The sequence below is a fragment of the Lissotriton vulgaris genome, chromosome 9 (assembly GCF_964263255.1).
Source record: "Lissotriton vulgaris chromosome 9, aLisVul1.2, whole genome shotgun sequence".
NCBI lineage: Eukaryota > Metazoa > Chordata > Amphibia > Caudata > Salamandridae > Lissotriton > Lissotriton vulgaris.
The window spans coordinates 1,160,728,922-1,160,742,190 of NC_141697.1; the positions used below are offsets into that span (position 1 = coordinate 1,160,728,922).

A 13,269-nucleotide genomic window follows, 5' to 3' on the forward strand; every position below is an offset into this window, starting at 1 on the left:
TTGTCTACCAACACCAGGTCTGTGAGCTGACCTTGAGCCGGATTCCACTGTTGTGCCAGACATTCTTGTAATGGACGCATTTGCAGTCTTGCATGTGGTACTATGAAGATGCAAGATGCCATCATGCCTATTAATCTCATGAACATCCTTGCTTGGAGAGACTGTTGGTGTTGAAAAGTGGAGACTAAGGCTTGAATGCTCTGTATTCTGGCTGGACTGGGATACGCTAGAGATGTAGATGTGTTCATTGTAGCTCCTAGATACTGATGCACGTGCGAAGGCTCTAGGTGCGACTTTGTGTAGTTGATCGTGAACCCTAAGTAGTGCAACAGTTGAATTGTCTGCTGTGTGTGCTGTACACATTGGTGGAATGATTTGGCTTTTATGAGCCAATCGTCCAGATAAGGGAAGAAATGTATCTGTTGTCTTCTGAGATGTGCTGCTACTACTGCTAAGCACTTTGTAAACACCTGTGGTGCTGTTGTGACACCAAACAGAAGGACTTTGAACTGATAGTGTTGTCCTTGTATTACAAACCTTAGGTACTTCCTGTGAGCAGGATGCATTGGAATGTGAAAATAGGCGTCCTTCAGGTCTAGCGTTGAAAGGAAATCGCCTTGTTGCAGTAGTGGGAGCACTTGTTGCAGAGTGATCATATGAAAATGATCTGATTGTATGCAATAGTTGAGGGGCCGGAGGTCCAGAATTGGTCTTAGTGTCCCGTCTTTTTTGGGAATTAGAAAATACAGCGAGTAAACCCCTGTTCCTTGTTCCTCTAAAGGGACTAGTTGAATAGCATCCTTTTGTAGAAGTGCTAGAACTTCTTGTTGAAGCAGAGTCAGGTGATCTGTAGACATAGGACGCTGCCTGGGTGGTATGTTTGGGAGGGTTGCTGTAAGTTCTAGGCAGTAGCCATGTTGGATAATCCGTCTCACCCACCTGTCTGTTGTGATGGAGTTCCAGACAGGCAGGAACTGTGTTAATCTGCCCCTCAGAGGAGAGGAATGCTGTTGGGGAGCAGAGGGAAGTCACTGTTTAGTTGTGGAAGAGGAGCGATTGTTGTTGTTACCGCAATCTCTTCCCTTGTTATTATTGCCTCTGTATCCTCCTCTAAAATACACTCTGTTGGAGGATGTTTGTGTTTGAGTCTTGAAAGATGTTGTGGTATCTGCTCCAGTTTGTTTGGAGCCTCCTCTATAAAAGGAGCGACGAAAAGAACCTCTAGTCTGTGTGGACTGTAGAGCTCCCATAGACTTTGCAGTGTCTGTGTCTGTGTCTTTTTTCATTTTCTCCAGTGTAGTGTCTACTTCTGGGCCATTTAATTGGTTTTGATTAAAAGGCTGGTTTAAAATTGTGGTTTGCACCTCTTGTTTGAACCCTGAAATGCGCAACCACGCATGTCTTCTGAGTATGACACTAGTATTTACGGCTCTAGCTGCTGTGTCTGCGACATCTAGTGCACATTTTATTGAGGCATTTGAAATTAAATTAAGTTCTTGTATGAGCTCCGTTGCCTGACCTTTATATTGATCTGGGAGGTGTTATAGTAGGGTCTCTAATTGGTCATAATGAGCTCTGTCATAACGTGAGAGAAGGGCTTGTGTATTTGCTATGCGCGATATATTTGTAGCTTGTGCAGCTATTCTTTTACCTGATGCATCAATAACTTTGGATTCTTTGTCAGGTGGGGACATTTCACCAGAAGTCTGTGAATTCGCCCTTTTTCTTGCATTGGACACTACTAAAGAGTCTTGTGGAGGATGTCTTTTAATATAGGTTGGATCAGAGGGTGCAGGCCTATATTTCTTTTCTATTCTTGAAATTAGTACCCTAGTGCGTACAGGATCCTTGAATATCTCTGGAGCATGTTTAATGACTCCTTTGATCATGGGAAGAATTTGAGTAGATCTGTGTGATGGCTCAAATGTATCTAACAGAAAATCCTCCTCAATGTCATCAGAATGCATTGTGACATTGTGGTAGAGAGCAGCTCTGTGTAAGAGGTGATTAAATCCAATGCGGTCTTCTGGAGGAGACGGTTTTGACGGGTAGAACTGTGGATCAGGGACAAGGGCTGGACTACGCTATGCTGTACCCGGCTAAATTGAAAGTCAGCAGGAATGGCCAGACGCACTTTTTCACTGAACCCAAGACATTACAGAAGGACATCAAAGAATGGGCGAAGGAGCGGAGGGCAAAACCGGAACGAGATCTACTGGATGAAGCAGCAGGGGGCGGACTGGACGACCATGACTGATAGGCGTCACATACAGTGCCTTTCCAAGATGGTTGCAAGGTTTGGGGGACACATAAATGCCGGCGGGCGGGCTGGGAGGGGCGGTGCACATTGGGATATCATTTGACTTTTCTGAATGGTTCGTAGCCACCTCCGCCCACACGTGGTACCACCTAGAAGGTTAACCCCTTTTTTCTGCATTTGGAGAGGGGGGAAGGGAGTGGGGGGGGGGGGCTTAAGTATAGATTGCTACGCGACCCAGTTGGGGGGGGGTCTGCTGTGGGAGGGCACTTCGGGGGTTTGGAGGGGGGGGGGGGGGGTAGTTTAAGGTTTATGGCCATAAGGTGCAAGTCAAGATTTTTTTGTACACTGTATACTGTGCAGATGCTCACTGCGTGTAGGATGATGCATGATTCAGCTAGCTATCAGTGATATGCCTGAAGTAGACTCTGGAAACCAAGGGACGGGGAGCCTGAATGCCTTGGCGTGGAATGTAAGAGGTCTGAACGACCATAGGAAACTTCTGAAGGTATTGAATTATTTGTCCAGACACCATATCGACTTGGCTTTACTACAAGAGACTCATCTACCTGTGCATAGCTCTAGGTTACAGGCTAGAGGGTTGAGAGGGCAGATTAACGCCACTGGCTTTACGTCCCATGCACGAGGGGTACTAACATGGGTCAACCCTAAGTCGGATTATGCATTAAGTCAGGTGGCGGCCGACCCGGAGGGCAGGTTTGTTATATCTAAACTGGTCGGGAAGGGACTGGAGATACTGGTAGTTAATGTTTATGGACCAAACTACGATAGCCCTGAGTTCTATGTAAAGTTGGCTGGAATTGTCCGCGAGACTCCCAGTCGCGCAGTGCTGTGGGGTGGGGATCTCAACATGATCAGAAGCCCTGACTTGGACCGTTCTAGTAGCATGGAAAAGCTGCCAGGGAATTAGAGAAGACACTTATTAGTGAAGACTTGGTGGATGTCTGGCGCAGTTTACACCCAGAGCAGGAAGGGTACACTCATACACACGCGCATCGATTATTGGCTGACGTCGCCGGGGATGATGTCACTGGTCCGCAGATGCCAAGTACTGCCCCGCACCCTCTCTGATCACTCCCCTGTCATCATATGCTTCTGGTTGCCGCGGAGGGCCCCTCCCCTATTCACATGGAGATTCCCACCGTACTCACTCCATGACCCGGTCTTCAGGGAAGAACTACACAAAGCAATTGAGACATACTTTGATACTAACATAGGCATGGTGGACAGTTTTCTAACGGTATGGGAGGCGTTCAAAGTTTATATTAGGGGCGTAGCCATGAGCAAACATTCCGGTATACTGCGTTCGATACACAATCGGCTTACGAGTCTAGAGCGGCAACTGGCGGATTGCGAGGGTCCACTTTTGTCAGCGGAGGCCGCAGAAGTACGGGAGGAAATGAAGGGGCTGCTAGCAGAATATCAGGTAGAGGCGAGCGCAGAGGTTAGACATCTAGGGAAGTACGCTATAGCGCGAATTTATGGGGAGCAAGACAGACCGGGAAGGGTAATGGCAAACGTGGTAAAACAACAGAAGATGAGAGTAACGATAGCGGCGGTTAAATCAAAAGAGGGATCCCTGATCACAGAGGAAGAGGGGCTAGCGAAACGGTTCCTGGAATACTACTCCGAATTATATGAGTCGCAGGCGAGGTGTAGTGAGGAAGAGGTTCTGGACTATTTAGAACATATCTAACTCCCATTCCAGACGAACACGCAACGAGAGTTTTTGATGCTCCCTATAGAACTTGACGAGATACGCGAAGCACTTGGTGGGATGAAGTCGGGCAGTGCGCTGGGCATTAATGGCTTATCAGTAGAGTTCTATAAAACATATTTAGAGCTGTTGCTTCCGCACCTCTCCGCATTCTTTACGGATATGATCGAGTCTGGGCAGATGCCAGGTTCAATGAGGGAAGCACTTATTGTTGCCATTCCCAAGCCCGATAAGCCTACTGATGAGTGCGGCGCTTACAGACCGTTATCACTCCTCAATGTAGACACAAAAATATATGCTAAGGTCCTGGCGACCCGTCTGGCCCTACTTACACCGGACTTGGTTGCTCCGGAACAGGCGGCGTTCGTCGCGGGCAGAAATCTCACCTACAATTTACAGACGGTATTCGGGGCTATTCAACATAAGAGGCCGGATTCGAAGGCGGTGGCGGTCTTTTTAGATATGGAGAAGGCCTTCGACTCTGTGGAATGGTCTTTTATGAGGGCGGTACTCGCGAGACTGGGACTTGGCTCAATATTCTCACAGATGATCTCTGAATTATATAACGACCCGTCTGCCCGCCTTAGAATGGGTAGCAAAGTCACTGACCCTATCCAGATTAGAAGGGGTACCCGTCAAGGATGCCCTTTGTCTCCCACACTGTACGCATTGGTCTCGGAGCCGCTGGCATGCGCGAATATCACGCACACCGAGGTCTCAACTTTCCCACCTACAAACTGGTAATAACAACGTATGCGGACGACACACTTCTTTACGTCCGGGAGCCTGAGACTAATCTTGCTCCACTTTTACGCGAGGTGGTGCGGTTTGGGGCTATCTCTGGCTTGAAACTGAATTGGGACAAGTGGCGTTCCCTTTCACTGACACTACAGAGCAATTCGAGATGGAATACCCATTGAGGTGGACCACAGATCCCTTACGGTATCTGGGAATACGTCTCCATACTGATGCTGAAACGGTATTTCGCGAAAACTACAGCAGGGCGATAGACAAATTGGAAAATAATGTGGAGAAGTGGATTGGACTCCCCCCTCTCCCTCTTGGGAAGGATCTCAATAATGAAAATGATCATTTTGCCCAGGTTGTTGTTTCTGTTCACAAGGTGCTCCCTAGGTGTTTTTTCAAGCGGCTGACGTCACTAATGAGTAAACTGGCATGGGCCGGTAAACAGGCTAGAGTGCAGTGGAAAGTACTGGTCCTACCGTACCAGCTAGGCGGCCTAGGCGCTCCTGACTTTGAATTATACTACCGTGTAGCACAAGGGGCACACCTGCATCAGTGGGTGCACAATAGGCAGAAAGCACCATATATTGAGCTGGCGCGACTCTTTTCTGCACCACTGGCGCTGCCAGTGGCCGCCTTCGACGCGGTTGACAGACGCACAGGACTGCTCGAATCTCTAAATTCACCCATACATGCCTGGCATGCAATTTTGCAGTACCACGCTGGGGTGTTATTATATGCACCGCTGATGCCCATTGAATGGATGGTATGGCTGGCCCCGTGTAGAGAGAAAGGCGTTATAGAGGCCATGAAAACCCTGGGTATAGGTACGGCGAGAGATATGTTTGTTGACGGGACCCTGAAAACAATGAGAGATGTCAAAGCATGGGAAATGCGACCTTCTGTGCTGCAACGTTTTCAATTCCATAGACTAGGAGAGGCGTGGCGCGAACAGCTTGGGGATGAAATGCAGTAACCCCCAGAATTAAAAGAGCTCAAGCATGTCATTAATACGGAAGAGCCGAAAGAAATGGTATCCACTATCTATAAGATAACTATGTCGGAACGGGCAGCTGGATATAATAAGGCGCGAATACATTGGCAACGTTACTTGGACACGCAACTATCTGATGAAACGTGGCGTTACTGTTGCTCCAACACGAGATCCGTTTCCCTGAATGGCGGACACAGGCTGGTGCACTTCAAGTTCCTAAACAGAGTATACCACACGCCGGAAAGGCTACAGAGGTTTGGACTCCGTGACAGTGCAGCTTGTGATAGATGCAATATGCCAGATGCGGGGTTCCTTCCTCTTGCCTGGGAATGTCCGGGTGTACAGCGCTATTGGGGAACGGTGTTTCAGGAGAGGAGTAATGTCATACAGGACGAAATAGTCCCATCTCCGCTTTTAGCACTGCTAGGCTACTCAAAGCCATTACCTAAAGCGCAGCGCAGGATGGTAGATATGGGGATGCTCTTAGCGAAGAGGCAAGTGGCGATGTGTTGGATGAGGGGACCCCTCCCTAAGACAGAGCAGTGGCTTGGGGATTTAATGTTCTGTTGCACGCAATCGGAAAATTACAGCGAACTGCTACCCCCAAGGAGCAGACCCAAGAACTTCTAGGGATTATTCTTTGAATACAGAAGTAGACAAGAGGCGGAGAACACAGAGGGAGCAGAGGAGAGCAACGTGGGGATGGCGGAGGAAGATATAGTGGAGGGCTGAACAAGTCCCCCACCATGACCACAGAGTACACACATGAGACACGCAACATAGCATGGGGCTCAACTCTAACTGGCTGGTTGTTAATATAGATCAACATAGGGCTAGCAGCACAGGGACACAATTTGTAGGGAGAATTGGCACCTTCGGTCTGTTTAAGTTCTTTTTATAAAAATGTGTTGTATTCAAGATGCTGGTATATGATGCAAGCTTATAGTTGTCTTATAAGTTGAAATATTCCATTTGTATGCCGCCCAACCTCCGGGTTGTGGGCTGATTGGCTGTGTAAAGTTCTCTGTTAGAGACTTTCTCCTTTTGAAGTTGCTTGCTAGTATATGGATATAAATGACATTATATTTGTAAACACTGCCAATAAAATAAAATAATAAAAAAAAAACCTGTGGATCAGGGACACCTGGCACATTATGTGGTGGAAAAGTATAGATATCCTCATCTAAAGGATATGTATTTGGGTCTGCATGTGGATCCTCTCCACCACCTAAGTCATACTCCTCGTCAGTTTGTGGTGAATGTGATGATGCAGGAGAGGGGACAGGAGAGATTTGAGGTGATATGTAAGGAGATATAGGAGAGGAAGGAGATACAGGAGATGGAGGGTGCATAGGAGAAGTTGCACAGTCCTTCCTTTTGGCAGGCACCACAGATGGAGGCGGTGTTTCTGCTTGTCTCTTTTTATGAGGTATAGCACCTACATCTCCAGTCTTTGGGTTTACGTAGATCTATTTTTGTTTAGGATCTGGTTTAAACAGTTCTTCTTCCTCTACAACCTTATTCAGCGTCGATTTTTTCGGTTCCGACAGTGGTTGTTTTAGGCGTTTTGCCTTGGGAGGTGTTACAGCATCCTGTGGCAAAGTTCTCGGTGCCGAAGTTGTTGTTTTCGGCTTGGCAGGCGTGTCCAAGGACTTAGGAACCTCGGAATCAGGCTTTGTGGGTTGTGGCACTGAAGCGGGAGTCTTCGGAGTGGAAGCTGGTTTCGTCGACTTTGTGGCGTCGGACGCTGGCTTTCCCTCTCTAGTTTTGGAAGTCGGCGGCTTCGGAGCCGGAGCTTCTTTCGGTGCCTGTACCTCTATAGGCTTCGGTGTCGAAGGATCTTTCGCTTTCGGTGCCGAAGGATCTTTTGGCCTAGGTGCCGAAGGGTTTTTGGGCTTCGGTGCGGATGGAGGTGTTGGAATCGGCACGTGTGGTTTGCTCGGTGCTGAAGCACCTGAAATCGTAGTTGTTTTCCTCGGAGCCGAGCTCGAAGGCTGGGCTTTAGGAGGACGTACTTGGTCTTGACTGGGCCCCTTGGGCGGAGTGCTGACCTTTGCCTTTGTCTAGGGCAGTGTATGTGGTGCAGGGGCAGGAGTACTCACGGGTTGACGTGATGGAATAGAGTTGTCTGAGTCTTCTGCCCCTGATATGATCTGGAGATCAGGCGAATCCTCTTCTGGAACAAGCGGAACCTCATCATTGACGATATCCTCTGGTGCTGGGGCTGATCTCCTCATCTCGTGTCGATGGGCCCTCCGATCCCGGATGGTCTTTTTCGATCGGAAGGATGCACAAGCTGTGCAGGTCGACTCGTCGTGATCTGGCGATAGACAGAGGTTGCAGACCTCGTGATGATCGCTATGTGGAAATTTTGCTCGACATACCGGGCATCTTTTGAACAGAGTTCTTTCCATGTGGTGTAGGCTGCACGGCGTAGATAGGCCCAGCGACCCGCGTCGATGAACCAGAATCGAGTCGATGGCGTCGAAAGTTGTATATTCAATGTCGATATTAGTTGTAGGAAGTTTTTGCGCTTCGAAGTTGCTGAAAAAGTTTTTCTAGCTGGAGCCCAGTGGCGGAAAAAAACAATCTAAGGATGGGGCCGATGCCCATGCGCAGTATTGTCCAAGGGAGGAGTCACCTATATTGCGACTACAAAGACTTCTCCAAGAAGACCACAACCTGCAATCATCCGAGCCCAACACCAGGTGGCGATCTAATGCATAGTGTACGATCTGCAGCTCATATGCCTTGAACTCAAAGTTTTGGAAACTGAAGACAGGAACAACCCCCTCCCTTTATTCAACTTGTCCCAGGAAGGCTTGCAGACGGTGAGATCACTAGGGAGTGATAGTAACTTAACTATCAAGCCTGCTGACAAAAACTGAGCAGTGGTTCTCCTATGGACAGAAGAGTACAGGGCTGAATGCCTGAGACAACAGGCAGATATAATTTATCAACCAATACAGAGGGACCCAACAACACCACTTCCTTTGAGGACTAAACTAATTACAGACAAAGTTCTTAAACAAAGCGGGATTACGCGACAAGGTGGTCAATATAAATTACTGGCACTGAACATCAATAGGATGAATTATTTTCATAAAAGACACAATATCTATCACTCCTTGATCCAATGGAAGGAACATATAGTTACTCTACAGGAAACTAATTTACTGAGCCCTGGGTTTCAAACCTTTGCCATACCTGGCAAAGGAAAGTCTTAGGGACTACTTTCTCTGGCTATGCCCGAGGGGTGGTACTTTAGCTCAAGGCCAGAGTTCAATTTGAAGTTGAACTCACCAAGATATATGTGGACAGTCATTATGTATTATTCTAGGGCCGACTAGACAGCATACCCTTGGTAATCAGAGGCATTTGTGCCGCACATGTTGCCCAGAGTGCTTACTTGATTGGGCTGAAATTCTTTGGTTACTGTGGGGACATTTTAACTGTGTGCTGGATATGCCACTATAACACCCACAGTCCTTGGCTATACCGACTGTAGGAAGCTTGCTTTTTAAGTAGTGTAGCAAAATGAGGTACACTGTGTAGAAAGTCCAGACAACCCTGATTGGTCTACAGGGCTTAAATCAATAATCCCAAATGCTCTCTTTTGTGGCAGCATGGGTGAGCCGTGTAGGCTTATCAGAGGGTAGCGTTCAGCATGTGTTGTACAAACAAAGTCAATAAATGAGACACACACTCAAGAAGATACTCAGGGCCAATTTAGAAACATAACAGGAATTTTTATCCATTTTTTAACACCAACAACTTGGTAATCCAGTAAGCACTTCAGATATTATCAAATAATAGAGTAGAAAATAGTAGAAAAGGACACCTGTCAGATTTGAGGCATGAGCCTTGAATGCGGTAATGTTAGGCTATGGGAGAAACATTCACTACACAAGGTCACTCGCAAACGACTTACAGGACTGATTCTTTGGACTTAAGGTGAGTAGGTGCCAAGGTCCAAGAAAGCCCCAAGAGTTCAGTTGTACCTTCCCTGGGTTGTCTGGGTGCAGAGGTGCTTTCAGCTGTGGTAGACTCGGATCCTACAAGCTGTAGTCAATGGATAACTTACCTTTTGAAAAGAGGCTGCAAAGGGGCACCAGTCCAGAAAAACCACAGAGGGGCTCTGCACTTGAGAGTCTAAGGGACACCGTCAGTCGGCTTGGACTTTGGCTGTGGGGCTCAGGTACAGAGGTGTTTTAGTCGGCGGGTCGCTGGTGTTAGAGGCTCTAACGTTGAGTGTCAACCCAGTGAGGAGGGGACAAAACTGGACAGCTGGGCCACTCTTGATGTCCCTCGTCGGTCCTTGCAATGTTGGAGTCCGGATTGGACAACTAGCAAGCCTTGGTTGCTGCAAGGGGTCCTGTACTCCGGGCAGGGCATCTCCTGAGGGGTCCTGGTTCTCCAAATCTGGTGGGGAGACGGATATGACCCTCTGGGGCATGGTGACTTCCTCCTGGGTGGCTGATGTGTAGGTGGACCTGATTGTTAGCAGAACAGAGAACCGGACGATGTGGTCAGTGCCTGCAGGTAGCAGGTAAGTGGCTCCTCCACTTCAAGGGAGATGCTGGGTGGTTGGTGAAGTGCTGGCAGCCCTCTGAGGCTTTTGGAGGATGCACAGCTGGACGACAAGTCGGGCTGTCACAATTGTTGAGGCAGGTGCAGGCAGGGTATGACGCCAAAGTCCACAGTTCTTGCGTTCTTTGGCCCTTCTGTGTTCTTCTTCTGTGGTCAGATGAATCGGTTTTCCCTGTGTCAGGGGCCATCTAAATACTGAATATAGGGGCAGTAAGGGGAGGGAAGGTTAGTAACCAATGGACTATTTACACTTGGGGTCAATACTCCCCCCTATATGACCACTTCCTGTGGGGATGGGCATAACACTGTCCCAGAGTTCCTAATTCCACCAAAATCAAGATGGGGAAACCCTTCTTTCGTGGAGCACATCAGGCAACCCACCTTAGGGTTCTGACTGGCCTGGTAGTGCACCACGCCTCCTTGCATAGCTAATATCCCGCCTGACCTAGTGCCAAATGAGCATTAGTGCAGGGGATAGCATCTCCCAGATGGTGGAACCCTTCTTTCGTGGAGCACATCAGGCAACCCACCTTAGGGTTCTGACTGGCCTGGTAGTGCACCACGCCTCCTTGCATAGCTAATATCCCGCTTGACCTAGTGCCAAATGAGCATTAGTGCAGGGGATAGCATCTCCCAGGTCTGGGAAAGCTTGGGTCGCATATCAAAGGTGGAAGGGGCTTTGAAGCTTTTGGCCTAGATATGCTAAATCACTAGCCATCCTGCTAGACACCTTCCTCTGGAGCAGGCCGCAGAGAGCATGAGCTCTCGCCTGCAGTGGGTCAGAAACAAGTCTGTGGTGGCAGGCTAGTCGATATCAGTCAGCCAGTACACTTAGAGGTTGGTAGGTAGGTTTTCAGGGGGCACCTCTAAGGCAACCTCTGGGTGCATGTCATAATAATTCTTGTACTGGCAACAGTGCAGATTTATTAAGACAAGGTGTTTGATTCAAAACGCCATAGGTTTAAGTAAAGCCATCATGTAGCTGGGGAACTCAGAATAACCAGAGCCCACCAATACATATACAATACATGTACTTAAGATGGCTTCCCTGTTCACTTGTATTATCTAGTAATTGAACTAGACAGCACAGGCACATATCTGCTCATGCAGGTATGTCCTCACATGTAATAGAATGCACCCTGCCTTAGGGCTATAAGGTCTGCTGTAAGGGTGACTTACATATACTGCATGCAGTGTTTGTGGGCATGGCACACAGGGATTGTGCTATGTTGTTTTTACACATTAGTTTGCACCATTTCACACTGCCTACAGTGGCAGTCTGTATGGGTTTTAGGGTGGGACCCTTAGGGTGGCACAATACAAGCTGCAGCCCTCTTTAGTACCCATGCCCTAGGAACCAGGGACTTACAAAGGTGCTGAATGTCTTGGCAATTGGGGTACAATTGAACAGTTACCTTGTTTAAGAGGAAGAGCACTGGCACTGGGGACCTGGTTAAAAGGAACCCAGTGCACTTCAGTCAAAATTGCATCAAATACCATGCATAAAGTGGGGGTGACAATGTCAAAAAGGTGCACTTTCCTACACCAACATTGATGGCTCTCTGAGAAGGCCTTGATGTATAGCAACTAGACGATATCTGGCACGTAAAGTGTCCTTCTCAGAGGGATTATTCCTTTATTCTCCAATTCATTTCAGTTATTCCTGAATAGATATGTTTGTAGGAACACAAGGCATCCACTCACGTACAGTGACTCTCTTACTACGCCAGGATGCTGTTAGACCATATTCTTCTGCAGGCTGACCTAACCTAGGGATGGTTCCTGGAACCAATCCTGATCTGGCATTTACAGCCGTCCTTACTCGATTACAAACTGTTATACCAATCACTACACAACCACATTGATTCCTACGTCACTGACAACGAGGGCACGGCCTTGTCCCCTTTTGGGAAATGGGAAGTCTTTAAAGTGGTCACTCAACAGTTCTGTATTAAAATTGGTGGTTTGAGTATGAAAGGTATTAGCAGACGAACTCACCCATCCTAGAGACCTCTCTCCACTCCCTTGAGCAGTTGATCCAGTCCCATCCAGACAGAGCTGCGGAAATCAAACCCATTAAAACGCCCCCTCTTGGACGCCATAAAAAGATTATGCTGCTTTGATTAAAATGCCTACTGAGCCAGGCCCCACAATGAGGGTGAACGAGCGGGTCAGCTTTTGACACACCTTGCCATGCCGAGATCCACCACTGGGACTGTCTCCCCTCCCAGGGGATACTCTGGCAATAATTTTAAGTTCTGTACAATCTGCATCATTGAGGCGTGCCTGTTGCTGCTTGAAAGGAGCACTGGAACATTTGAGGGGAAGACAGAAACAAATCCCCTCTCAAAACATGAAAATGATATGCACAGTGACAGGTCCTGCCAGCTGCAGATCAAAGAAGGTCCATTCAACCTCTTCATCAGGTAAGGAAGAGCAAGCAAATATCTTAGGGTGGGGGTGGGTGACGGGCAACAGCGTGGAAAGGCTTCACATTTTCCATAATGGTACAGGCATGTATTCCATGGCAAATGAATGACAAGGACAGGTAGAAACTCATGGGAAAACCAGAATACATGCTTTGGCCCATTGGACTTGGGAATCAGGGTCACCAAGATAAACCTTATCACTTGAAGAAATCAAATGAAAACAAAAACAACAACCAAGCATGTTAAATCAGCATTCATACCGCCCCTAACATTAGTGACGTACCATCCATCTGGGCTCAGGAATTACATAAAATGCAATGCATAATGATAGCTTATATAAACATTAAACTGGTTACCTGCCAGAGAGTTCAAGATCCAATATATACTCTAAAAACTGTACCTATAGGGTTGGCTGGCAGAGAGTCATCTTTCAGATTCTCATCCCATTCATGCAGCTGACGTTTCACTCTCTCCATTAACGTTTCCTTTCAAGGAAAGAAAAATCAGTGTTAGACAG

The 13,269-nt window shown here is 47.7% G+C and overlaps 1 protein-coding gene across 2 annotated transcripts in view; it reads right to left on the bottom strand.

The window, feature by feature from the left end:
* The window catches only part of CRBN (cereblon), a 166,453-nt gene that overhangs the window by 64,228 nt on the left and 88,956 nt on the right, over window positions 1–13,269 (bottom strand). For both annotated transcript variants that reach the window (XM_086939204.1, XM_086939203.1), the window contains exon 7: window positions 13,153–13,237. In XM_086939204.1, coding sequence (XP_086795330.1) covers window positions 13,153–13,237 — 85 coding nt within the window. The remainder of the gene's footprint in view (window positions 1–13,152; window positions 13,238–13,269) is intronic.